The following is a 27,657-nucleotide window of genomic DNA, read 5'->3' on the forward strand; positions in this document are numbered from 1 at the left end:
AGGGGCTCTTTTATGCTGAGCAATATGGAAATCAGGCCACAATTTCCCCTTTAAAGGAGCCCCAGGGTGTCTCTTTTCAGGCTACACGCACCAACACAAAGTTTGTGCCCTTTCCTGAATCCTTTCCTGTCAAGTCTCCTCTATTCTTTTACGGGAGCAAAAATGATACTGTGGCTGATTTTCGTTTCCTTCCTAGCAGTCCTCAGAGGTATTGGTTCCCTCCTATTCAGGTTCTTTCCATTTTAATTCTTGCATAAAGGAGAGCTCATTAAAACAACTTTTATTTCAGGTGTCCTGTCAGAGGCCCAGTTGGTGGAGTCCGGAGGGGACGTGAGAAGGCCTGGAGAGTCCCTCCGCCTCTCCTGCCAAGGCTCCGGATTTGACTTCGGCAGCTACTACATGGGCTGGGTGAGACAGGCCCCTGGAAAGGGGCTGGAATGGGTGGCACGCATATATACCGGTACCAGTAGTTCCTACTCGGACAAAGTGAAGGGACGCTTCACCATCTCCAGGGACAACTCCAAAAGCCAAGTCTATCTGCAAATGAACAGCCTGAAGCCGGAGGACTCGGCAGTCTATTACTGTGCGAGACACACAGTGGGAGGAAGTGAGTCTGAAGCCGGGCAAAAACCTTCCCTTCCTCAGAGCCGCTCTGCAAGTCAGCTCAGCCCCAGAAGGCTGCATTTTCCCAGGAGACTTGAGAGGGACCTGAGAAAGCTGCCTGAGTGCCAAGAGGAAGGAAGAGCTGATCTTGGCATGGGCATTCTGGGATCTGTTCTCCTTTTGGATAGGAAGAAAATGGCAAATCTCAGTACCCTCCTGAAAGACAGCAAAGGAAAATTGTTCTCAAGTTCTGCTCTCAAATAGTATCAGGAAATACAGAATTGATTCAGTAATTAGAACTCTTCATTCTTTTTTTGGTCTTGAAGTTCAACCTTCCTTGACTCTTTCTTGAGATGCAGATCTGTCCCTATCCCTCTTTGGGTGCATTTGTTTCTGTGTCTATATATCCTCTCTCCTGCTCTCCATAGATGTACTACATATATGAACACACACACAGAAACACAGACAACAATGTATGCAGACACACACACACGTGAACACATGCACACCCATATAGGCATTTGAAAGTTTAAATACGTTTAAAATCATTTTCCTCTGCTAGCAGTCAAAATTTACTAATAAAATGAGGATGCTGCAAGGCCTGCCAGAGTGTGGTGTGGTCTGACACCATGGAAGGGGGCAGAAGTCAGAAAATGAGGCTTAAAAACGTCAGGCCAAGGGTAGCCTATTTGCGGTCAGGTTATAATACTTAGAATAGCAAAGGAACGTAGTTCGGTGGTTTCAAGTCAATTCCAGGGAAATTCATGTTCTAGGTGGTTTAGGAAAATTGGCTCTCCACCTGCCGTCCTCCCCATAACTTCCGGGTGGGAGAAAGGTTGGAATCGCTCAGCCTCTTTGCTCAACAGGAAAATTAAATGGAATTAAATATTGAAATAACTCCTACGTTCTCACCTTGTAGTTTTTGATCTGTGATTTATGAAAATCAACACCAGAACTTCCACATGGCAATGCTAGGTTTTTATTTATATAATGTAGTCTTGCTCTATATCTTAGGTAAGAATTATTCAACAGGCCTGTAATGACTCCTATAAGGAATTCCCCAAATTTCAAAATTCCTTTAAGAAAATCCATATTATGTGAATGGATAGTGTATCTCCTTTATCCAAAATTATATACAAATTTAGGGATGACAGAAGATTGTCCCTTCGTTTTCATGCAATTTTGCATTCCATCTGGGAGAAGGCAAAGTGATTTGTAAAATGTCCCTTCCCTTTGTGAACATTTACAACATACATTAGAAAAGTTTTTATAGAATTTTGCATATTTTTGTGGGGTTAGGTTCCATCTGAACATCATTTGATAGAAGTTTTCCTTTAAATGATAACACAAAGTAAATTTTAATCGCTTTGTCCACCTTGTTTCTCAGTTATCTAATAAAATGTTATATCCAAAATTTCTTGCCCAATTAGTCATAGACTCTTTGACCTGCTCATCTTCTTGATTTAATTAAAATGACATTTTCTACGTCTTTGTCATAATATGCTCATTATTTATATAAAGCTGTTTTTTGATCTCTGTTTTTTCTTTTTTTAATTTATATATTTTTTTATCTCATTTAAATCGTTCATTTAACTGCATATATGTGAACCAATGACACCGGTGTCCTTCTCCTTCTATTTCTTCTCTTGTTTTAACAGAGGTGTATCTTGTTCATATTTGATCAGATCTTTATATCTTAACCATTTTATCTTATCATCTAAACTTTCCCTCCTTGCAAAAGCTTCTTGTGGCGATATCCACATTGGTATGTTTGGTAATAATCTACTGTTATATTTATCCCAAACCCTCAATAATACTTTTCTAATAGTACCATTTCTCAATTCATTGTTCATTTTTGCTTTTTCAGTCCAAATAGATGCAGCCACCCACATCTAAGTTCATGTCCCTCTCGCTGTAGAAGGTTTGGATTTTCTAACGTTAACCATTCTCTTATCCACAGAAAGCAACAAGCTTCAAAGTACAATTTAAGATCTGGTAACCCCACCCTCCTCTTTCTTTAGCATCTTGTAATAATTTAAATTTAATTTGTTGTCTTTTCCTTGCCAAATAAAAATTGAGATAACTTTTTGCCATACTTTAAATATTATTTCATTGATTAGAGTTGGTAATGTTTGGAAAAGAAATAGCATCTTCCGTAATACATTTATTTTGATTATGGATATCTTTCCCAGCAATGATTGTTGTAATTTTCCCCATTTTTCAATATCAATTTTTATTTCCTTCCAAATTTCTCCATAATTATTTTGAAAGAATATATTATCAATAATGTTCATAATATTACTTTTAAGTATCTAATCTTTTTTTTTTCTATTGTAAAACCTGATTTAGTTTTTAAAGTTTCTTGTTTTTAGTCATCTTTTTACCCCACATTTTCGTTTTTTGTTTATTCACCTTAAATCCTTCCACTCTCCAAATTCCTTTAATTTCTTCAACAAATGTCGCATAGAATCTTGGGGATTTTGTAATACAAATACTAGGTCAGCTGCAAATGCTTTTAATTTATATATATATGTATATATATTATTTTTACTCCTTTTATTTGACCATCCCCTCTTATATCTCTATTCAGGAATTCTAGGACTAGAATAAAAAAGAGAGGTGATAGGGGGCATCACCAATGTTACACTAGGGGACTCTGGGTGTCTTTTCAAAGGTGCACTCTGTGGCTTGAGCAAAATGATGGCTACTCCCTTGTCTCCCAGAGGGCTCAACTTGCTGGAGTGTGCTGTGTTGTGGAGGACATATGGGTGATCTTAAGTTGTCTCATTATCCAGAGAGGAATTATGAAGAGTCGGTCTACACGCCCACTATTCATTCCATTGTGGTCATCTGTTCACCATCTCTTCCCAGGATGTTCCCACACTCTTTTACCTCCCATAATCTCCCAATCTGCCTTGCCTGTTAGGACAAAAGAATAAGTGTCTCCAGATAGGAAAAAGTGCTTTTGAAAACCTAATGTATATCTGACTGGGGGATATAATGTATTTCACCAAGATCTAATTCATTATAAAATTAACCTTTGTGTTTCTGTGTCCATTTTCCTGCCATCTACAATAGAGCATAGCAGGTGGAATGAAAGGACAAAGATAAATGCAATCCTTTTGCTCCAGTTTGTTTCCTCTACTTCCGTAAGAGAGGGATTTCTTTTGTGTATATTCTACCTGAGAAGAAGAAATCAGCCCTCTAGTAAGAACTTTAGGACTCTTTTGTTATAGGTGTCGAATCAGAAATTTTGCTGGAGGGAAAATAAAAATTATTAATATGGCCTGAAGATTCCAATTGTAACTTCACTCTTTGCAATGTGATTGGGGTGAGCCTGGACTCAGATAAAATCCTGGAATGGGATATTGTCATTCAATATCCTGGAAGCAGGTAGGAAATCAAACTTTTAATTAATTGTTCTAAAGATCTAAACTGTGCAATACACATTCCATACATTCAGGAATTATCTGCCTGAGAGGCAAGGATTCATCAAAGTGTCCAGACTACCAAGGCCATCTACCAAGAAGCTCTGCTTCTCTTTTATCCTGAAGTGTATGTTAATGCGGAGACACCCTTCCTCTTTATACTCCTCCTTCTCCCCCCTCCTCAAGCTGTAGCTAGAGGTCCAGAGCCAGACTGCCTGGAACTTCTTCTCTGACACACTGAGAAAGGAAAATCATCCTTTTGCTCCAACTCATTTCCCTTTTAGCAGCCTTCCAAGGTATTGGTTCATCCATCCAGAGATGGAAGCTAAAGGGCTCTTATATGCTAGAAATTAATGGACTAGAGCAAGATGGATAAAGTCTGCATATTAATAATATCCTTTCCAGATGTCCAAATGGAGTTCAGGCTGGTTGGTTTTGGCTCTGTGAGTAATACTCTTTTTTTTCTTGCCTGAGAGGATGAAGGGGAGTTTCATTTATGGAAATGGGAAGAGAATTTGGAGAAATAAAGGAATGGAGCCAAAGATAAAATAATGTTTTACTCCATGTCTCATCTGAGTGATAACCACAGTGATCCAAAAACACTTAATGACAGGAGATGCAGAAGCAACACTAAGAATAATTATCCTATCAAAAAGAACACAGAACTAGTAAATAGCCAATTGTGTCAAACGTTGCATCTTTTCAGGTCTGTCTAGGTAAAGGTAAAGGTTTCCCTTGACGTAAAGTCCAGTCGTGTCCGACTCTAGGGGGCGGTGCTCATCTCCTTTTCAAAGCCTTGGAGCCGGCGTTGTGCATAGGACACTTCCGGGTCATGTGGCCAGCATGACTCACGGAACGCCGTTACCTTCCCGCCGAAGCGGTACCAATTAATCTACTCACATTTGCATGTTTTCGAACTGCTTGGTGTGCAGAAGCTGGGACGAGCAACGGGAGCTCACCCCGCTGCGCGGTTTCGAACCGCCGACCTTCCGATCTACAGCTCAGCGGTTTAACCCGCAGCGCCTAGAGTAAAATGGGGATGAGGGGTGAAGAGGGCAGACTTGCCTCAATCTGGTTCAAATAAACTCTCATGGTTGGTGTTCTTGAGAGAGGATCTGGCTAACCACCTGATAGGGATGGTTTGCAATGGATTAGCTAGATGGTCCTTCCCAATTCATTTACTCCATGATTTGATGTGACAGCAGGGAAAAAAAGTAAGTATCCTCCCTGTACAGAAAATGCAATCAGTCATAGAGTAAGCCTTCAAAAGGTATCTTCTATCAGGTACCAAAAGGGCATATTTAGATGTCTCCCTAGACCTGCTTAGACCTCCTGGAGAACCTTCATTTCTTCTCAGCCGCACTTCCCCTCCTGGAATGTCGGAATCTCCTTGGAGAATTAGGCAGATGCCCCTCGTCCTCACCTTCTGCAGCAGGGGGCAGTGGGGTCACCCTGAATCGCATGGCCCGTGTGTGGGGTGGGGGTGGGATGGGGTCAGGTAGGGAAATAAGAGAAGTGTCATTAGATATTGTCTCATTTTGGAGGCATCCTTGTTTTTTTCTGTTTATCTGTTTTATTTCCATATTAGTTCACCAAAAAGGTCTCAAGAAAATTTCACATCTAAGGAGGCTCCAATCCTCACTGGGAAGCCATGTCAGAGTTGACAACAGATGTGGTCTGCTAAATAGAGAGCAACGGAGCCCTTTGGGGAATAGAAAGAGACTTATTAGTATTTCCCAGTCCACAGAGAGAGTGTATTTGCTGGCATTTTTAAGTGTATACGGCATTGGTATTACTAATGCTACTGCTACTGCTATTATTATTATTATAATTATTATTATTATTATAATTATTATTATTATTATTATTATTATTATTATTACTATTATTATTATTACTATTATTATTCTTTCAAATTTTATGACTGCCCATCTGGCTGAATCAACTCTGGGCAAGTGGCAACTGATAAAAACACCACACAACATACCGACTCAAACAAAGCAATATATTAAATTCATAAAAGTACCGACTTAGATACCACTCAAATAGGCAAAGAACAACCCACTGGCTCCATCTATTCTGTTTCTCCCTGTGATATCTCTCATTAAACTCTGACTTATAAATTGTTCCTCGTGGCTTGGTCTGAATTCAATTCTTTGGGGTTTCTTCAGGAGGGCCTGGTTAAGGGAACGAAGGTGGAAAAGAATTTCCTGAGCTGAGATTTTGCATGTCTGTCTTTTAACTACTATAATGTAAACCTGCCTTTCTCCTATGTACTCACAGCAAAAAAAACAAGAACAAAAAGAAAAAAAAACCTTGCCTTCACTTTTTGTAATATTGGAAAGTTATGATGAAAATCACCAGTGTCAGATGTGTGCAAGGAAACCTATGAGATCAGTGCTCCAAGGGGCTCTTTTATCAGAGGTAATATGTAAATTGAGTCACAATTTGCCATTTAAAGAAGCCCCATGCATTCCCTTTTCAGGCTATACCCACTGTCATGTCCCCCATTGCAATGCATACATGCATCACAATGGGGAACATGCCTTTCCGGAAAAGGGAAGGAAAGAGGAAGGAATTAGTGATAATCCTTTAAGCACTAAAAACCAGATACCAATAAAGAACAAAGGAGCCATACCTTTGCCCTGACCCGAGAAGCCATCCTCCTATCTCCCTGACATCTCTGCATTACCCTGGGGGACACACCTGCGCCGGACACGGGAAGAGGACAGAGGCGATCAGCGTCAATCCTCCTGATCGCCCATCGAGACTCCAGAATCGCTCCCTAATCGCCCATCAAGAATCCAGATCAGGACTTTGAGACAATGGGGGGTGGAGAAGAGCCAGTCATCCACCCTGAATTAATGGTAGAAGATGAACATGGGGTGTTGAGAATTATTCTATCAGACAGAATACAAAACTCTTATAGAGAAGGTTCTGACCAATGATAAGACCTTCCAACCCGGTCTGCCTTGAGTAAAACGAGGGCGAGGGAAGAACGAGGGGGACCTGCTTTAATTTGGCTGGAACAGCCTCTTCTCGTTGGAGGTCTGCAGAGAGGGTCTGGCTTCCCACCAGTTAGGTATGGTTTGTACTAGACGACTGAGATGGTCCTTCTCAACTCATTTTTACATGATTTCATGATATTTAGGAGAAAAAATAAGAATACACGACCTCAAGAAAATACACTATCTCATAGAATAACCTATCAAAAGGAATTTCCTATATTATAACAAAAGAGAAGCTTTGGATTGTTGGCAGAGTGCTGGAAAGCCTTTGGCCCAGGAGAGATCAGAAAAGTCACACACCAGACATTTCTATAAAAGCATTTTTTTTTAACAGAAAAACAAACATATTTAAAAGCTGTTTGCTGAGAGGAGAGATTTCTCTCAGCTGCAAATTCTCTGCAAGCCTACACAGAAGGTAAACTGAAACGAAAACAAGTCCAGGCAAATTCTTCTCCTTAGGCCATGCAACCATCAGCATGTGAAAAGGGGATAATTAAATTCAACCTCTTCTCCTGGCCAAAATGATTATTTACCATAGTAACCTTAATCTGTAGTAGAAAACATATTAACATAGATTTCTCCCTAGACCAGCTTAAGTTTCCTGGAGATGTTTCATTTCTTTGGAGCCCTAATTACCATTTCTTAATGCAAGAATCTGCTGGGAAAGTTATGTAGATGCCTCCCCTCCTCAGGTTTTACACCAGGGGGCAGTGTTGCCACACAAAATCGCTTTGGAATGTGTAGGGTGGGGGTGGGTGAGGGGAACAAAGGAAAGGTCTACAGCCCTTTTCTCATTTCGGAGGCATCATTATATTTACTCTCATCTTCCTAAGAGACCAGGGAAGGCAATTCAGAGAAATTTAACATCCCAGGAGATTACATTCCTCACTGTCATGAGTCCTGATGGTGAGCAGGAGGGGGACCCTATCCAGGGTTTGAAAATGCATTAGTAGTACTGAGGAATTAAGCAGCCATTCAAAGAGACCTACATCAGACCCGCCTTAACTTTTGGGGTTTATCTGTCTGGGTTTTTCCCACGCTTCTTCAGTTTGTTACAATTTTCTGTCTAATGCAGCAGTAATAAAGCACTAGAGACCTATTCCTTGTCTCAGCCTGGTTCCTGACTGTTAGGACACTCACCATGAAGCCACATCCAAGTTGAGAACAGTTGTGCTTTGTTAAATATAGAAAAAAACTGAATTGTTTGGTAAATGCAAAGTGATTTATTTCTGTTTCTCAGTCCACGGACTAAATGTAGGAGAGGCGTTTTTATGAGTATCTGTATGAATCAACTCTGGGCAGCTAATAACCCATAAAAAGACCATACAAAATGGCAACCAACCCCCAACCCCCCACCCCCAATATTCAGTATGTATTCCATAGAGTTGCCGAGTAAATAACCAAACTAATCAGGAACACTGTACAGGCTTCCAATACATTTTTTAAAAAAAATCAACTTTCCGACTTGGATGTGTATGTAAAATTGATTTGTGGCTTAGAAATAGGGCCTTATGGCTTGGTCTGCATTCACTTATTTTGGGTTTCTTCGAAAGGACGTGGTCAAGGGAACAACAGTGGAGCATACATCCGGAACTCCGATGTGCCATCCTATCTATGTCTGGGGTCTAACGTGGCTATTTACTGAAATTTCAGGGCATGATTTCTGCCTGTCACCTTAAAACCCTTAGTAGAATTGAGGAGGTTCTGTCAGATCTTGCTTTAATTATTCCAGTCTAAACTGCCCTTTCTCCTATGTCCTGTACGTGAAAGGTCTGTTGAAAGACATCTATACCTCAATGCCCTGAGGGGCTCTTTTATGCTGAGTGATATGTAAATCAGGCCACAATTTTGCCTTTAAAGGAGCCCCATGGTGTCTCTTTTCAGGCTACACCCACCAATACAAAGTTCCTGCAGTCTCCCAAACCCTCTCCTGTCAATTCCCCTCCAATCATTTGAGGGAGCAAAAATGATCCTATGTCTGAACTTGGTGTCCTTCCTAGCAGTCCTCAGAGGTAATTGTTTCTATCGTATTCAGGTCCTTTCCATCTTAATACTTGTATACGGGAGATTTCACTGAAATACCTTTCTTTGTAGGTGCACAGTCAGAGGCCCAGCTGGTGGAGTCCGGAGGGGATGTGAGAAGGCCTGGAGAGTCCCTCCGTCTCTCCTGCCAAGCCTCTGGATTTGACTTCAGCAGCTATTGGATGAGCTGGGTGAGACAGGCCCCTGGAAAAGGGCTGGAATGGGTGGCTGTCATAAGCTACAATTCAGGTACCATTTACTACTCGGACAAAGTGAAGGGACGCTTCACCATTTCCAGGGACAACTCCAAAAGCCAACTCTATCTGCAAATGAACAGCCTGAAGCCGGAGGATACGGCAGTCTATTACTGTGTGAGAGACAGTGACAGGAAGTGAGTCTGAAGCCTGGCAAAAAACTGCTATTTCTCAGAGCAGCTCTGCAAGTTCATCCATGAACCACACTTTGAACTGGTATGCTGAATTTGTGGAAGATTATACCCCCCCCCAAAAAAAAATCACAAAAATTTCTTCTCCTGAAAATGCAGCTTGTTTTGCTCCGTGTTCATCAACAACAGTCAACAGAAAATAGGGCTCAGAGCTCAGGTCCTTTGGTTTCACGATGAGAGAAGGAGTCACGTTGGGTGTTCCAGTTTTCTCTGACACTCCTTTGTACCTCAAGGCGGGTTTGGACCTCAGAGATGGCCGTACACATTTGTGGATCCCTCTTTGAAGTGCATTTTTTCAACACAGTTGAAAGACAAGTTGTTGCCTGTCTTTTCCTTGGTGTGAGACTGAAATTTACGTGTATCTTCTAGGAGATGTTATGATGGCACAGCTGGATCAGGAGAACACATAGCTCTTACCTTCAGGGCCATCTTCCTTGTCATTCAAAGGCTCTTTGAGTTTCACCTTCCATAATTTGGAAAAGGACTGGTGCAATCTACCGCACAGCTCAGCCCAAAGGCATGGACCCATCAAATTGTTACTATATGCTTCAACCGCTCCTTAATGCAAAAGAACCTGGCACTTGCTCTACAATACACAGGGATCCATTTCATCCTGTGGCTCAGTTAAATACATAATTAACACCTGCAGAGTTCTTCACCACCTCAGAATATGTTCTGGGAGTCAGTTTGGAAAAAGCAGAAGAAAATAAGAAAGAAAAAGGGCCAAAAAGGGCATACTTTAATCAGAAAAGCTGTGTATGTCATATCTGGGAATTTGGGTGGGGGATTTTTACCATGGGAAGGGTTTGAAAAATCCCCACTGTGCTGACCATTTTAGGAGGCTCATTTGGGAGAAACTCCAGCTGTTTTCACAATTCTTTGATTTGAGTCCACTAACTGAACCCACCTGAGACGTTCCGTAGGAAAAGGTGCAACTTAGTCATGGCAGTTTTCCAACATTGGACTGAAGTTTCAGGAGCAAGGAAAACGGCCGTATGGGTAGAACATTCTTCTGATCAGTTCTGAATGTCAGCTGAGAAAAGTGGTCAATCACTTATCCTGTGAGCGGAAGATGGCAAAAATCAGCCCTGATCCTGCCTGGCTCCCCAAAGTGGGGAAGCAAGTAGTTTTTTATGTCATCACTTTAAAATCTACTCTGTTAACTTCTAGTTCAGTGCCTTTGATCTTCTGTCTCGATGGAAAAGGAGCTAATTTTCCATTGTCCTGTGTGGACGGTGTATATGGAGAAGTTCTAGATGGACAATCGTTGGGTCTCTAGCATTATAGTTCTACTTCCTTCCCTACTTTGGGCTCACCTAATGGACAACCAGAGAAGTTGACAGCCCATCTGTCAACTGGCTCTCATTTTTGGGTCACATGAACTGTATGCTCCGGGATCTCTCCTGCAATTGATCAAGAGACCTCATCAATCTCCTAGAGATCCTTGATTTCTTCTCCACCTCATTTTCCCCCCTAGATTAGAAAAATCTCCTTGGAGAATGTAGTGCTTGCCTCCCTGGGTCATCTTGCACACCAGACGGCAGTATGTTCACACTGATGCCATTGGCTGGGGGGCAGCAGGAAATAAAACCAGTGTGCACAAATAGGGTCTCATTTCCAAGGCAGATATTTTCCTTCGGGTCTGCTTAAAAATTCCCCAGAGAATGCCACTTCTCACTTCTGAAGGGAGCACAATCGCCTCCATAAAGCCACGTCTGAGTTCAGATCAGACGTCCCTTGCTAACTGTGGATCTCTGAAATCTCTGCAAAGTAGGAAGCGTCATACTCATCTTTATGGGCCACTGAGAGAGTGGACAGTATGTAGTCATGTTGATTTTGACCTTGCAACTTGGGGAGGACCCATTGTCTGTGGCTCGCCAACTGTGCGGTATGTCTCAGTCTCCATGCAGTTAATATGAGTTTATTCAGAACAAAACCAGGATAAGGAAACAAAGTTTCCTGAACTCAGATGTACCATATTTTTAAGTTCTGTCTCTAACAGGTCTGTTTCGACCATTCTTAGTCCATGCTTTCTTGGTGTTACTTAGATATGCAAATCAACAAACAATTTCCTCATTAAAGGAGCCCCATGGTTTCCCTTGTCAGGCTACACCCACCAACACAAAGTTTGTGCACTTTCCCAAATCCTTTCTTATCAGTTCCCCCCATTCATTCGAGGGAGCAAAAATGATCCTGTGGCTGAACTTTGTGTCCTTCCTAGCAGTCCTCAGAGGTAATTGTTTCCACCCTAATCAGGCACTTTCTATGTGTTCTGATTGTATACAGGAGATTTCACCAAAACACCTTTCTTTGTAGGTGTCCAGTCTGAGGTCCAGTTGGTGGAGTCTGGAGGGGATGTGAGAAGGCCTGGAGAGTCCCTCCGTCTCTCCTGCCAAGCCTCTGGATTCAGCTTCATCAGCTACTACATGTACTGGGTGAGACAGGCCCCTGGAAAAGGGCTGGAATGGGTGGCATGCATTAATCCAAGTTCTGGTACTTACTACTCGGACAAAGTGAAGGGACACTTCACCGTCTCCAGGGACAATGCCAAAAGCCAGCTGTATCTGCAGATGAACAGCCTGAAGCCAGCGGACACGGCAGTCTATTACTGTGCAGGAGACACAGTGAGAGGAAGTGAATCTGAAGCCAATCAATAGCTGCTCATTTCACACAACAGCTCTGTAAATGTCTTTGATAACAAAAAGGCCACTTCGTTAATTAGGTTTCTTCCTTCATGTCTTCATTTTGCAGTTCAGCCTTAATTCTTTTTTAATGTATGAGCCAGCCTCTTCTCTTTGTGTCCATACAATCAGTCCCTCACCTGGATTTCAGATTCCATCCAGGCTGATGTTTCCTCAGTCCACTCATTCCTGAACCCCCCTCTCATTTCCCCCCACACACAATTCTTCATATCCCCATATTATTTTTTTTCAAACCTTAGGATTCTGTTTCCTGCTATCATTTCAGGAAGTGCCATTTCGTCCTTTCAACCAAAAGGCTGCCAAAACCGTTCCCAGGTAGGTTCACACACTTACCTACAGTATGGATTTTTTTTTCCATTTACTTTTCTTACCTCTTCTAGTTGATTCAGTTTCCCTTCTGTAAATGTGTATCCACCTTTCCTATCATTTAGAATCTTGAACCTTGAAATATAAGACAGCTTTGGAAAGAGCAGCTACTCCCCTCGATTAATTAGATCCCTGTGTGCACAACCGTTCATCAGAATACCTGTCACTCAACCTATTTCCATCGCCTGCATTGCCTTGAACATTTCTGTCTTTCCCTCTAATGTTAGCAGAACTATTTGCCCACATCTAAACCTCACTTTGATTATGCAGCTGATTCTGGACAAAAATCAGCCAATGCCCTTCTCAAGTTTTTCCAGAGCAAAGGAGGACATGATATTCCAGCAGCTCTTAAGCTCTTCCAGGCATTGTCATTAGCCCAGCTCTGTAAGGATTGCCTACACTAATAGACTCAGACTCACAAGCAGGAACTTAATGATATCTGATTTATTAAAGAATAGTATGCAAATACAGAGAAAGCTGAGAATGAGCAAAAGCGCGCCAAATACAAACTAAAAACCCTCGGCTCAAACGTAATCCCTCCCCTCGCCCGGCAGTTGCAAACTCCCCCCCCCCAGGTGCTGGTAACCGTTTCTGCTGATGTCCTGGGAAAGGAACCTTGAACACACGAGATAACCCAAAATCATTCCAATCCAGCTGCTAACACATAACAATCCCACAAGATGGAATCCTCCTCCCCTCCCAGATGAAACACGCATCAGCCAAATGACATGTGAAACATTACGATGTAACAGTAACATTGGAACCGTGAACATGACAAGCTCCTTTACGGGTCCTGCGTTGGTGCTCCGACTTCCAGCATTACACCTCTGGAAAGAGTGCAGTCAAACTTTATTAGAGCAGTACTCCAATTGCCCAAATGTGTGTGAAACGCTCAACTTCGATTGGAAGTTGGCATGATAAAAGTCGAGGCAAGAGTGCGTCTAGCCTCCCTGAACCTTTGGCTAAAACTCAAGCACTATCCCCAAGTTTTAGCACCACTCATTTTTCAGGATTACTTCCAATCCTCTTGGTTAAAGGATATTGAGTTTAGCCTTGCAAAGCTAGGATTTTTTACAGATTTAATTCTTAGGATGGATTACGAACAGGCAAAATTGACCCTGAGGCAAAGGATAAAGGATATAGAGAGACAAATGGACTTACAGAAGGGCCCTCATTTCCTATCATCAGAGCATAATAAATATATTGTCAATACCGCTAATTAACTCTCTCAACTTGAAATTCCTAGCCAGCGGAAAGCTTTCTCCCTAGCTCAAAGCCCTGCACTCCCTTCTGCAGTCTTGGAAGGCAGATACAAAAAAATCCCAATAGCTGCGAGGCGGTGCCCTTCTAACATGTCATTGTCACCGTTGCGATGCTTGTGACATTGCAACGGCTCACATAACAATACAAAGAGATGAGCACCGGGCGGATTAAGGAAAAAGGCAACCAGCTAACAAAAGAGCAACAGGTGCTGGCAACAAAGTATAGATCCTAGCCGGAGGCGCGGAAGGAAGAGATACAATGTTGCAAAAGAGGTAATTGACAACACCCGACCATGAGGCACGCCAGAACTGTCAGAAAGATTACGAGCCGGATCGCCCGGCAATGACCCATCACCGGCCGGGAAAAACAATTAAGAAAACACCCAAGGCACAGAAAGGGGCTACTTGACCCCTCACCTACCGGCAACGGGACCAACGGGGCTCGGGGCACACTCGGAGAAGGAGGGGTGGAGCGCTGACCGGCGCAGGCTATTTAAATCCTGTTCCGGCGCGCTCCACTCACTCTCAGCTTTTCCAAAGGCATGCATTCTATACTCAAATAAAACCAGCACCTAAGCCTACTCTAGTGTCTGTGTTTTACTGGGTAGCAGGCAGAGCCTGACATAACAATGGAGAGATAGAAACCACAGACCACGTGCTTCTCTGTTATCCTTTTCATAAAGAGCTCAGGAGTAAACTAATACTACCTTTGATTAGTAAATGCCCTAGATGGAAAGATATAGATTGCATGCAAATGTTACTTATAGATGAAGATCCTCCTGTCACGGCGCAAGTAGCCAGATCCTGCTTAGCTCCTGTGAAGATACGTCAGATTACAATTGGAAAAATGTAGTCATGTATCCCTTGTAATAACCTTGTGGTCTATATATCACATTTTATATATGATATTTTACTCTTTTTCTCACTCCTTTTAATATTTTACATTTATTTTTATAGACACTTATACCTGATGGAATATTAGTCATGATAATGCAAATTAATAAGATTGTTTTTAAACCCGATTAAGGTCCTCACTTCCGTTGTGATCCAAATGTATTTTAACATTTAATTGGAACTTGTAAACTCAAATTTAAAATTATTTTAACTTAGATGGCTCATATTTTATGGCTCAAGGCTAATGCACACATTTTTATAGAATTGTATCTTGTACTGGTCAGTGACCGCAATAAAATCAATTGAATTGCCCACATCTGCTTTCAGAACTGCCTTGAAGCCGCTGCAAACCAGGCAGTTTGTTTTGCTCCATGTTCATCAAGATCAGCCCATAGAAAATAGGGCTCAGAGCTCAAGTCCTCAGTTTTAAGGATGAGAGAAGGAGTCTAATTCATTGTTCCCATTTTCTCTGACCCTCCTTTGATCCTTCCGTTGTTTCTCCTGTTACAATCCTGCATATCTGCCTACGCAGCCTTAATTGCAGAAATACACTTTTGAGAGTGGCTAATCTGTAGAGAAGTATTTGTAGAAATATCATCAGGCTAAGAGCAAGCATCTGTGAGTTCAATTATTGGAAGAGGGTTTGAACCTCAGAGAATAAGAGCTAGCGATGCTCATCTGAGGATCCCTTTCTCAAGTGTACTTTCCCAACACAGGAAGACTATGTTGCCTCCTCCTCCTCCTCCTCCTCCTCCTCTTCCTCCTCCTCCTCCTCGGGTTGCCTAAGACTCGAATGGGTTGCCTACATAGGTACCTCCTCAACTCCCAGGTATAATTTGGAGAAAGTGAATCGATGCTTCACCATCTCCAGGGACCACTCCAAAAGCCAGTTGTATCTGCAAATGAATGGCCTGAAGCCAGAGGACACGGCAGCCTATTACTGTGCATGACACAGTGCCAAGAAGTCAGCTTGAAGCCAAGCATTTACTTTCTGCTCCTCAGAACAGCTTCAGCAAAGGATCGTTACCTTGTCGTGGTGCTGGAGCTTGAGCACCTCAATGATGCCATGAGCTAAACCGTGAAGGGCCACCCAAGACGGGAAGGTCATGACAGAGAGGTCAGACTAAATGCGATCCCTGGGGAAGGTAATGGCAACCCACCCCAGTATTCTTGCCGTGAAAACTAAATGGATCAGTACAACCAGAGATATGTCGATATACCATCGGAAGGTGAGACCCCCAGGTCGGAAGATGGTCAAAATGCTACTGGGGAGGAACAGAGGATGAGCTCAACTAGCCCCAGACGTGATGACGCAGCTAGCTCAAAGCCGAAAGGATGGTTAGCGGCCGACGGTGCTGGTGGTGAACGGCGAATCCGATGTTCTAAGGATCAACACACCATTGGAACCTGGAATGTAAGATCTATGAGCCAGGGCAAATTGGATGTGGTTATTGGTGAGATGTCAAGATTAAAGATAGACATTCTGGGCGTCAGTGAACTGAAATGGACTGGAATGGGCCACTTCACATCAAATGACCACCAGATCTACTACTGTGGACAAGAGGACCACAGACGAAATGGAGTAGCCTTCATAATTAATAGTAAAGTGGCTAAAGCAGTGCTTGGATACAACCCAAAAAACGACAGAATGATCTCAATTCGAATTCAGGGCAAGCCATCTAACATCACAGTGATCCAAATATACGCCCCAACCACAAATGCTGAAGAAGCTGAAGTAGAGCAGTTCTATGAGGATCTGCAGCACCTACTGGACAACACGCCTAAAAGAGATGTTATTTTCATCACAGGAGACTGGAATGCTAAGGTGGGCAGTCAAATGACACCTCGAATTACAGGTAAGTATGGCCTGGGAGAACAAAAGGAAGCAGGACATAGGCTGATAGAATTTTGCCAAGACAATTCACTCTGCATAACAAACACTCTCTTCCAACAACCTAAGAGACGGCTTTATACATGGACTTCACCAGATGGACAACACCGAAATCAGATTGATTACATCCTTTGCAGCCAAAGGTGGCGGACATCTGTACAGTCGGTAAAAACAAGGCCTGGAGCTGACTGTAGTTCAGATCACGAACTTCTTCTTGCACAATTTAGGATCAGACTAAAGAGATTAGGGAAGACCCACAGATCAGCTAGATATGAGCTCACTAATATTCCTAAGGAATATGCAGTGGAGGTGAAGAATAGATTTAAGGGACTGGACTTAGTAGATAGGGTCCCGGAAGAACTCTGGACAGAAGTTGGCAGCATTGTTCAGGAGGCGGCAACAAAATACATCCCAAAGAAAGAGAAAACCAAGAAGGCAAAATGGCTGTCTGCTGAGACACTAGAAGTAGCCCAAGAAAGAAGGAAAGCAAAAGGCAACAGTGATAGGGGGAGATATGCCCAATTAAATGCAAAATTCCAGAGGTTAGCCAGAAGAGATAAGGAATTATTTTTAAACAAGCAATGCGCGGAAGTGGAAGAAGACAATAGAATAGGAAGGACAAGAGACCTCTTCCAGAAAATTAGAAACATTGGAGGTAAATTCCAGGCAAAAATGGGTATGATCAAAAACAAAGATGGCAAGGACCTAACAGAAGAAGAAGAGATCAAGAAAAGGTGGCAAGAATATACAGAAGACCTGTATAGGAAGGATAACAATATCGGGGATAGCTTTGACGGGGTGGTCAGTGAGCTAGAGCCAGACATCCTGAAGAGTGAGGTTGAGTGGGCCTTAAGAAGCATTGCTAATAACAAGGCAACAGGAGACGACGGCATCCCAGCTGAACTATTCAAAATCTTGCAAGATGATGCTGTCAAGGTAATGCATGCTATATGCCAGCAAATTTGGAAAACACAAGAATGGCCATCAGACTGGAAAAAATCAACTTATATCCCCATACCAAAAAAGGGAAACACTAAAGAATGTTCAAACTATCGAACAGTGGCACTCATTTCACATGCCAGTAAGGTGATGCTCAAGATCCTGCAAGGTAGACTTCAGCAGTTCATGGAGCGAGAATTGCCAGACGTACAAGCTGGGTTTAGAAAAGGCAGAGGAACTAGAGACCAAATTGCCAATATCCGCTGGATAATGGAAAAAGCCAGGGAGTTTCAGAAAAACATCTATTTCTGTTTTATTGACTATTCTAAAGCCTTTGACTGTGTGGACCATAACAAATTGTGGCAAGTTCTTAGTGGTATGGGGATACCAAGTCATCTTGTATGCCTCCTGAAGAATCTGTATAACGACCAAGTAGCAACAGTAAGAACAGACCACGGAACAACAGACTGGTTTAAGATTGGGAAAGGAGTACGGCAGGGCTGTATACTCTCACCCTACCTATTCAACTTGTACGCAGAACACATCATGCAACAAGCTGGCCTTGAGGAATCCAAGGCTGGAGTTAAAATCTCTGGAAGAAACATTAACAATCTCAGATATGCAGATGATACCACTTTGATGGCTGAAAGCGAAGAGGAACTGAGGAGCCTTATGATGAAGGTGAAAGAAGAAAGTGCAAAAGCTGGTTTGCAGCTAAACCTCAAAAAAACCAAGATTATGGCAACCAGCTTGATTGATAACTGGCAAATAGAGGGAGAAAATGTAGAAGCAGTGAAAGACTTTGTATTCCTAGGTGCGAAGATTACTGCAGATGCTGACTGCAGTCAGGAAATCAGAAGACGCTTAATCCTTGGAAGAAGAGCAATGACAAATCTCAATAAAATAGTTAAGAGCAGAGACATCACACTGACAACAAAGGTCCGCATAGTTAAAGCAATGGTGTTCCCCGTAGTAACATATGGTTGTGAGAGCTGGACCATAAGGAAGGCTGAGCGAAGGAAGATCGATGCTTTTGAACTGTGGTGTTGGAGGAAAATTCTGAGAGTGCCTTGGACTGCAAGAAGATCAAACCAGTCCATCCTCCAGGAAATAAAGCCAGACTGCTCACTTGAGGGAATGATATTAAAGGCCAAACTGAAATACTTTGGCCACATAATGAGAAGACAGGACACCCTGGAGAAGATGCTGATGCTAGGGAGAGTGGAAGGCAAAAGGAAGAGGGGCCGACCAAGGGCAAGGTGGATGGATGATATTCTAGAGGTGACGGACTCGTCCCTGAGGAAGCTGGGGGTGTTGACGACCGACAGGAAGCTCTGGCGTGGGCTGGTCCATGAAGTCACGAAGAGTCGGAAGCGACTAAACGAATAAACAACAACCTCAGAACAGCTCTCCAAGTTGAGGAAAGAAGGTTGGATTTGCCCATCAGAATGGAAAAGAGAAGTCTCGAACACAGGAAGGTAGATGACAGGGTGGATCTCGATCAAAGCAGTGTGGGACTTGGTTACCGACATCTCAGGGCAGAAAATAAAGTGGGGAAATGAATAAATAAACAAAGAATTCCTGAAAGAAGACAATGGCAAACTCCTTAAAAAAGGAGTTTTAAACTCAGTTCCCTGAAATTTCTTTAGAACTACATGTTAGGATTAATTAAACAAACTCCTAATTTTTATGCTTGTTCCAAAGTTCAGTCCTCATTGAGCGTCTCTAGCTGGCCAGATATTCTCGAAGTTCTTTCATGCAGGTAATTCATTTTTTATTCAATCTATTTTCATTTATATTTAATCTCGATGTGTGATGAGCCCATCGGTGTGATTCCCCCCCCCCCATATTGTATTGGTTTTTGTTATATCATTTGATTAGATTGCCCTCAGAAAGCAATATGTTATTATTACATTATGACTAAGGTTGGTTGCATAGTCAGCCAGATATTGAGACTGGACCTATCAACTTCTTCTCAAGGACCTGGGATAGGCAGATGTTTTTGTTTAATAATATTAAAGATATTGTTGTAAGATGTAAGCTCTTCTAAGTGAAGTTGCCCTTAGCAATTGACTGATGTTGGTTTTGTCAATGCTGATGGTCTTCAAGTGGTGCTTGAGATGTTTTGGAATTGCACCCGGGACCCCTATTAGTATTGGTAGTACCTTTGCTGTCTTTTGCCACAGTCGTTCATCAATTAATTAATTAATTAATTAATTAATTAATTAATTCATTCATTCATTTATGTATTTCAATTCTCTTCTATTCTGTTGTCTCCAGGTATTGCAATGTCCACTTTCCAGACTGTTCTGTCTTTCTTTTCAACAACTGTTAGGTTGGGGTGTTGTGTGGCAAGTGCTTGTCTCTTTGAATTCTAAAGTCCCAGAGCACTTTAGCTTCTTCATCTTCTATTACTTTGGATCTTTTGGGGTCCCACCGGTTCTTGCCTGCAGGCAAGTGGTATTTCTTGCAGATATTCCAATGCCCCATTGTGGCTACATTGTCATGCCATTGTCTGCTGTTGGTCTGTGTGATCTTCTTGCAGCAGGTAACTAGGTGGTCCACTGTTTCTTCAGCTTCCTTGCAGAGGTAGCAGTTGCTCCATGTTGCTGTCCTCTCAGTGCTGCCTTCATGGTATACTAGAATCAGTGCATCTTCTTCACTGTCTTTCAGACATTCTTCCATTGCCCTTTTTTCTTCTTCAACTGTCTGGTGTGCTTTCAACATTGCACACCCACCTAGGCTCCTTGGTAAGCAGAGCCTGTCAACGTCATTGCATGGATGAAGGGCATGATTCATTGTCATTATTTTTCTGGTCTTCCTACCCAGGCTTCTAGTCCTGCTTCCGTCCACTATTCCATCTCTGTATCTAATGACTGGAATTGCCCAGGTGCAAATTGCCTTGATGGCGTTTCCTCCACTGAGCTTGGACTCCTTCACTCTCATGATGTATTTACTACTAATCTTCTTCTGGACTTCAGTGCACTTCACACTGCGAGCTTGAAGGATGACCAGGTATTTGCAGTGATCTTCATCCAGACAGCGTGCCGTATTTGTATTTCTCTGTCCAGATAGAGAGTGAACATGGTAGCATTATAATTAATTGTAGTAGTATTAGATTATTGGTGTTATTATTTCAATTTCTACGGCTGCCCATCTTGTTGAATCAACTCTGGGCAGATGAGCAACAAAATCATCACACACCATAGCCACCAAAACTAACCAGTCTATAAAATCCATCCAACTGCGGAGGTAAACCAATCTAAGAAACAAAACAGACCCCACAATGTCCAGCTATTTCCCCTTTGGCTGTGATTACTTGGATTCTGGTTTTGCAACTTGGCCATGAAAGTGCAATTGGACGGTGGCTTATAATGGTGCCCTAAGGCTTGGTCTCCATTCAGTTGTGTTGTGTTTCTTCAACGAATGTGGTCAGGGGAACCACTGAGGAGCAAACTGCCTGAACTCACACGTGCCATCCTTTTCATGGTCAGTCTCTCACGTGGCTGTTTAAATAATTCTCAATGCATAGTTTCCTCCTCTTAGATTAAAATGCTATCCTGAACTGCAGTGATTATATCAGATCTCCCTTTACTAACTCCCTTATTCCATAGTAAAAATAATAATAATTAATTAATAATAATAATAATAATAGTAGTAGTAGTAGTAGTAGTAGTAGTAGTAGTAATGCATGACTGTCTTGATTATTTTTTGGTCTGGACAGTTACTGTATTTGAAATCATATGTGTCCATAAAAATAAATGTTTATGTCAATGCCCTGAGGGACACTTTTATCCCAAGTGATATGTAAATTGAGGCAAAATTGCCTCTTTAAAGGAGCCCCAAGGTTCCCCTTGTCAGGCTACACACACCAACACAAAGTTGGTGCACTTTCACAAATCCTTTCTTATCAATTCCCCTCATTTCTTTTGAGGGAGCAAAAATGAACCTGTGGCTGACCTTGGTTTCCTTCCAGCGGTCCTCAGAGGTAATTGTTTCCACACTATTCAGTTTCTTCCCATGTGTGTTGCTTGCATACAGGAGATTTCACCAAAACACCTTTCTCTGAAGGTGCCCAGTCAGAGGGCCAGTTGGTGGAGTCTGGAGGGAATGTGAGAAGGCCTGGAGAGTCCCTCCGTGTCTCCTGCCAAGCCTTTGGTTTCGATTTTGGGAACTATTACATGCACTGGGTGAGACAGGCCCCTGGAAAAGGGCTGGAATGGGTGGCATGGATAAGTTACGATTCCAGTACTATTAACTACTCGGACAAAGTGAAAGGACGCTTCACCATCTCCAGGGACAACTCCAAAAGCCAACTCTATCTGCAAATGAACAGCCTGAAGCCGGAGGACTCGGCAGTCTATTACTGTGCGGGAGACACAGTGAGAGGAAATGAGTCGGAAGCCTGGCAAAAACCTTCCCTTCTGTAGAGCTGGTCTCCAGGTTGATTCAGTCAATAGTATAGTGTAAAAGTAATATTATAGAGTATAGCAAAGTAATAATAGGTAACACTCTATGATATTGTCTCTTTAGTAATATAGACTATGAGACAGGATATTAATTTATAGCCCTAGAGAACACTGACATAGAAATTTGTAAGTTTCACGTTTGTATTTAGATATGTTTTGTTTGTTTCCTTAAAATAAAACATCACCCCACCCCATACAGGGAGAGCCAGGCTGGTCTAGTGGTTAAGGAAACGGGCTAGAATCCAGGAGGCCGTGAGTTCTCGCCCCGCCTGAGGCCGGACAGCCAGATGGGTGACCGGCCCAACCCACCTCATAGGGTTGCTGTTGTAGGGAAAATAGGAGGAGGAGGGAGTGTTTGGTATGATCACTGCCTTGAGTTATTAATAAAAATACTAAAAACAAAAGCATGACAGAAAATGAATGAATGAAATGAATTAAGTTAAAAACTCCAATTGTCATAGGATCTGCTGCTTTGGGGGGATCTTTTGAGCCTGAGGCAATCAAATTGGGAATAGTTTAAAAAGAACCCATGACAGGTACAAGAAGGAAATATTAGGGCAAGAGAATGTACTAGGAAGCTTTTATATATATATATGTAGATAAACGTTAAAATTTCTTGAGAGGTACAAATAGGGACTCATTACCTACATTTCTTCCTTGATGAATATTTCAGTTCATTCCCATTTGGTTCTCTGAAAACCACCAAGTCTCCTCAGTTAAATTCTTTTCTATATGTTGCTCATTTGTCATCCCTTCTATATTAATATATATTCAATTCTCTTAATCCTGACACTCCCTCCCCACCGCCGGGAAGAGCCAAGAAACCAAAACTTTGGGAATTGAAGAGACCCTCTCCCAGAGGCCTCCTGGGTCCGTTGAGTTTGGACTCTCTTCCTGCCTTTGGCAGCTGCCTGGCAGTTCCTGCTGCCACCCCCTCCCCACCCAGGGAGGCCTCGACCTGCCATCCCCTCCACTAACTTCCGGCTGGGGGGAAGATTGGAATTGCTCAGCCTCTTTGCTCAACAGGAAAGTTAAATGGAAAATGAATATTGAAATAACTCCTATGGTCTCACCTTGTAGTTTTTGATCTGTGATGAAGGAAAATCAGCCCCTCAACTTCCAGGTGGCAATTTTAGATTTCTATTTGATCAAATGTAGCCCTGCTCTTTATCCCAGGTACGAATAATTCAACACTCCTGTCTTGACTCCTATAAGGACTTGCCCAAAACCTCAAAATTCATTAAAAAAAAATCCATATTATGTGAATGGATAGTGTATCTCTTTTATCCAAAATGATATATAAATTCAGGTATGATAGAAGATTGTCCCTTGCTTTTCATGCATTTCTTGCATTCCAATTGGGAGAAGGCAAAGTGATTGATTATCTTTCTCAGCCATTTGGCAAAAGGTTGGTTATAAACAGATTTCTTGATTTTGTGACGTATGGACCTTCAACGATTGTGCTGCGGATATCATTCTCAATAGCTTAGTCTACATCACATGAACTTTTATCGTAAAATGTCCAGAGATGCTCTTCAAGTGAGGTGGGTGATGATGAAAGCTGAAATATAAATGAATATAAATAAAAAGTCTACTTTTATTGGCACTCCATATTTATAGAAAAATCTCCCATCCTTTTACTTTTGAAATCACCTAGGCCATCCCTTTCTGACTCTTAAGAAGCCATTAAATCATTCCTGGGTGCTTGCCAATCTTAGTGTCAAGAACTTAAATGACACATAAACCATTACTTGTTTTTTCTCTCATGTCCTGACATTATAGGCTTTCCTGAAAGAACTTGCCCATAATTTCAAAATAGTTTCAAAGGAATCCAAAGACATTTGTAATACTTTCTTATTCTGAAGTGTATATATGGATGGATTTAGCAAAGGTGTCATCACAGTGTGAAAAGGCGCCACACCTTTGTAGAAGCCAGAGGAAAGGATTTTCCCTGGGAGAAGGTACATGAAAATGGAAAATCCATTAAATTAACTCTGGATGGTTTTTATGGTGTATGGTTGTATTTTGGTTTTTTTACTTGTTTTTCCTTGGATTATAGTTTTTACGGGATGTGAGCCACTGAGAGTTGCTTAGAGGAGATGGGCAGCCATATAATAATAATAATAATAATAATAATAATAATAATAATAATAATAATAATATAAAGCAGCTGCCAATCCTAATTCCTATGAGCAAATCTAGCATGAAAGAAGAACGGAGCACCCCTGCCTCACTGGCTAACCGGGTTGGTTTTCTTTTGACCATTTGCTAATTGTGGAAAATTAAGCGAAGGGGGGGGGGGATGACAGGAGATAAAGAAAAGACAATGAGAATTATACTGCTATTAAATAGAAAGCAAAACTGGTACCTAGCAGATTTGGAGGAAAATCCCTCCAATTATATATTCCTCCAAGTCGCATGCTTATCAGAACCACAGTCATCCATAATAAATCAGTGATAGATGCTGAGAAGAATTGATAAGAACTATTATCATATCAAAAGAAAACAAAAATGGAATGGAGCAGATTTTGACAAATGAGAAACCCTCCCAACCCGGTCTGCCTAGAGAAAAATGAGGGTGAGGGAAACCTGGGCAGCCCTGCTTCCATCAGTCTAGAACAGCCTCCTTTGGTTGGAGATTGGGGGACAGGTCAAAGGGATGGATAGGGGTGTCAGGGATGGCTTCTTTTAGATGACCACAGTGGCCTGTCCCAGTTCATTTCTTCCATGATTTGATGAGATATATGGACATAAATAAGAATCCCCCATGCACAGATAATACACTCTGTCATTATGAACCATCAGAAGGGATTTCCTCTCAGGCAATAAAAGAGCGGATTTGGATTTTTGAGATCTAGTCCTGCCTTAGCCACAAAAGCTGTTTGGGTGACCTTGGGCCAGTCACTCCCTCTCAGCCCAGCTCACCTCACAGGGTTGCTGTTGTGGGGAAAAGAGGAGGAGGAAGGAGTATTAGGTGTGTTTGCTGCCTTGAGTAATTTATAACAATAATAAGGGCAGGACAATAAATAGATAGATAGATAGATAGATAGATAGATAGATAGATAGATAGATAGATAGATAAATTTATATCTAGATCTGCTTAGATCTCATGGAGATCTTTCATTTCTTCTCAACCTCACTTACCATTCCTGAATGCAAGAATCTCCTGGGAAAGTTATGTAGATGCCTCCCCTCCTCATGTTTTCCACCAGGGGGCAGTGTTGCCACACGGACTCACTTTCCATATGGGTGGGGTGGGGGTGGGGGAGGGGAACAAAGGAAGGGTCTACAGGCCTTGTCTCACTTCGGAGGCATCATTACATTTACTCTCATTTTCCTGAGATACCACTGAAGGCAATTCAGAGAAATTTAACATCCCAAGAGATTACATTCCTCACCATGAAGCGACAACTGAGTTGAGAACAGATGTGCTTTGCTAAATATAGAACAGACTGAATTGTTTGGAAAATGAAAAGTCATTTATTTCTGTTTCTCAGTCCACGGATTAAGTGAAGGAGAGCAAGTTTTTTGAGTCTTAGTTTGAATTATCGCTGGGCAGTTGAAAACAGTTAAGAAGACCATAAAAATGGCAACCCAAAAACCTCCCAATATTTGTAATCAGTATGGCCGCTGAGTTAAAAACCAAACCATTAAGAAACATTCTACAGTCTTCCATTGGTTTATATTCCAACTTTGAGACTTGGATGTGCATGTAAAATTGATCTGTGGCCTATTAATTGGGCCTTATGGCTTGGTCTGCATTGACTTAATTTTGGTTTCTTCCAAAGAACGTGGTCAAGGGAACAACTGTGGAGCAACCATTTTGAACTCCGATGTGCCATCCTCTTTATTTACGGACTGTAACATGGCTATTGGAGGAAATTTCAATGCCCGATTTCTTTCTGTTGCCTTAAAACCCTTACATTAAGTGAGAAGCATCTGTCAGAAGCTTTAATTATTCCAGTGTAAAGCTGCCCTTTCATCTACGTCCCATGTGTGAAAGGTGTGTTGAGATAAATCTATACCTCAATGCCCCGAGGGGCACTTTTATGCTGAGCAATATGGAAATCAGGCCACAATTTCCCCTTTAAAGGAGCCCCAGGGTGTCTCTTTTCAGGCTACACCCACCAACACAAAGTTTGTGCCCTTTCCTGAATCCTTTCCTGTCAATTCTCCTCTTTCTTTAACGGGAGCAAAAATGATTCTGTGGCTGAATTTGGTTTCCTTACTAGCAGTCCTCAGAGGTAATTGGTTCCCTCCTATTCAGGTTCTTTCCATTTTAATTCTTGCATAAAGGAGAGCTCATTAAAACAACTTTTATTTTAGGTGTCCTGTCAGAGGCCCAGTTGGTGGAGTCCGGAGGGGACGTGAGGAGGCCTGGAGAGTCCCTCCGCCTCTCCTGCCAAGGCTCTGGGTTCGACTTCGGGGGCTATTGGATGAGCTGGGTGAGACAGGCCCCTGGAAAAGGACTGGAGTGGGTGGCATACATAAGCTCTGGTTCTGGTTCCAGTACTTACTACTCGGACAAAGTGAAGGGACGCTTCACCATCTCCAGGGACAACTCCAAAAGCCAACTCTATCTGCAAATGAACAGCCTGAAACTGGAGGACTCGGCAGTCTATTACTGTGCGAGGGACACAGTGAGAGGAAGTGAGTCTGAAGCCTGGCAAAAACCTTCCCTTCCTCAGTTCAGCTCTGCAAGTCAGCTCAGCCCCAGAAGGCTGAGATTTTCCCAGGAGACTTGAGAGGGACCTGAGAAAGCTGCCTGAGTGCCAAGAGGGAGGAAGAGCTGATCTTGGCCTGGGCATTCTGGGATCTGTTCTCCTTTTGGATAGGAAGAAAATGGCAAATCTCACTACAGAATATAAATTGAATAGTGTCTTTTCTTTTTTTTTATCCTCCTTAAAGACAGCAAAGGGAAATTGTTCTCATGTTCTGCTCTCAAAAAGTATCAGGAAATACAGAATTGATTCAGTAATTAGAACTCTTCATTCTTTTATTGGTTTTGAAATTCAACCCTCATTTACTCTTTCTTGAGATGCAGATCTTCCCCTCTCCCTCTTTATGTGCATTTGTTTCTGTGTCTATATATCTTCTCTCCCTCTCCATAGATGTACTACATATATGTACACATACAGACACACACACATCAACGCATACAGAAACATATAGGCATTTGAAAGTTTAAATACATTTACAATCATTTTCCTCTGATAGCAGTCAAAATGTAGTAATAAAATAAGGATGCTGCAAGGCCTGCCAGAGTCTGACACCAAGGAAGGGGGCAGAAGTCAGAAAACAAGGCCTAAAAACATCAGGCCAAGGGTAGCCTAAATGCGGTCGTGTTATGATACTTAGAATAGCAAAGGAACGTAGATCGGGGGTTTCAAGTCAGTTCCAGGGAAAGTCATGTTCTAGGTGGTTTAGGAAAATTGCCTCCCCACCTGCCGTCCTCCCCAGTAAGTTCCGGGTGGGAGAAAGGCTGGAATCGCTCAGCCTCTTTGCTCGAAAGGGAAATTAAATGGAAAATAAATATTGAAATAACTCCTATGGTCTCACCTTGTAGTTTTTGATCTGTGATTTATGAAAACCAACACCAGAACCTCCACATCGGAATGCTAGGTTTTT

At 42.2% G+C, this 27,657-nt stretch overlaps 2 gene segments (V, D, J or C); both read left to right on the top strand.

Moving 5' to 3' along the window:
• The first annotated feature begins 9,005 nt into the window (after positions 1-9,005).
• On the top strand, positions 9,006-9,456 carry LOC134497159 (immunoglobulin heavy variable 3-30-3-like). The segment is given in 2 exon segments: positions 9,006-9,051; positions 9,134-9,456. Coding segments are annotated over 2 exon segments (369 nt in total).
• Positions 9,457-11,693: 2,237 nt separating this feature from the next.
• On the top strand, positions 11,694-26,741 carry LOC134497160 (Ig heavy chain V region TEPC 1017-like; the record flags this gene model as incomplete). The annotated part of the segment is given in 4 exon segments: positions 11,694-11,739; positions 11,823-12,121; positions 26,228-26,273; positions 26,356-26,741. Coding segments are annotated over 4 exon segments (777 nt in total), but the record flags the coding sequence as incomplete, so codon positions are not given.
• Positions 26,742-27,657: the final 916 nt, after the last annotated feature.

This window comes from Candoia aspera, chromosome 4 (genome assembly GCF_035149785.1).
Source record: "Candoia aspera isolate rCanAsp1 chromosome 4, rCanAsp1.hap2, whole genome shotgun sequence".
Taxonomy (NCBI): domain Eukaryota; kingdom Metazoa; phylum Chordata; class Lepidosauria; order Squamata; family Boidae; genus Candoia; species Candoia aspera.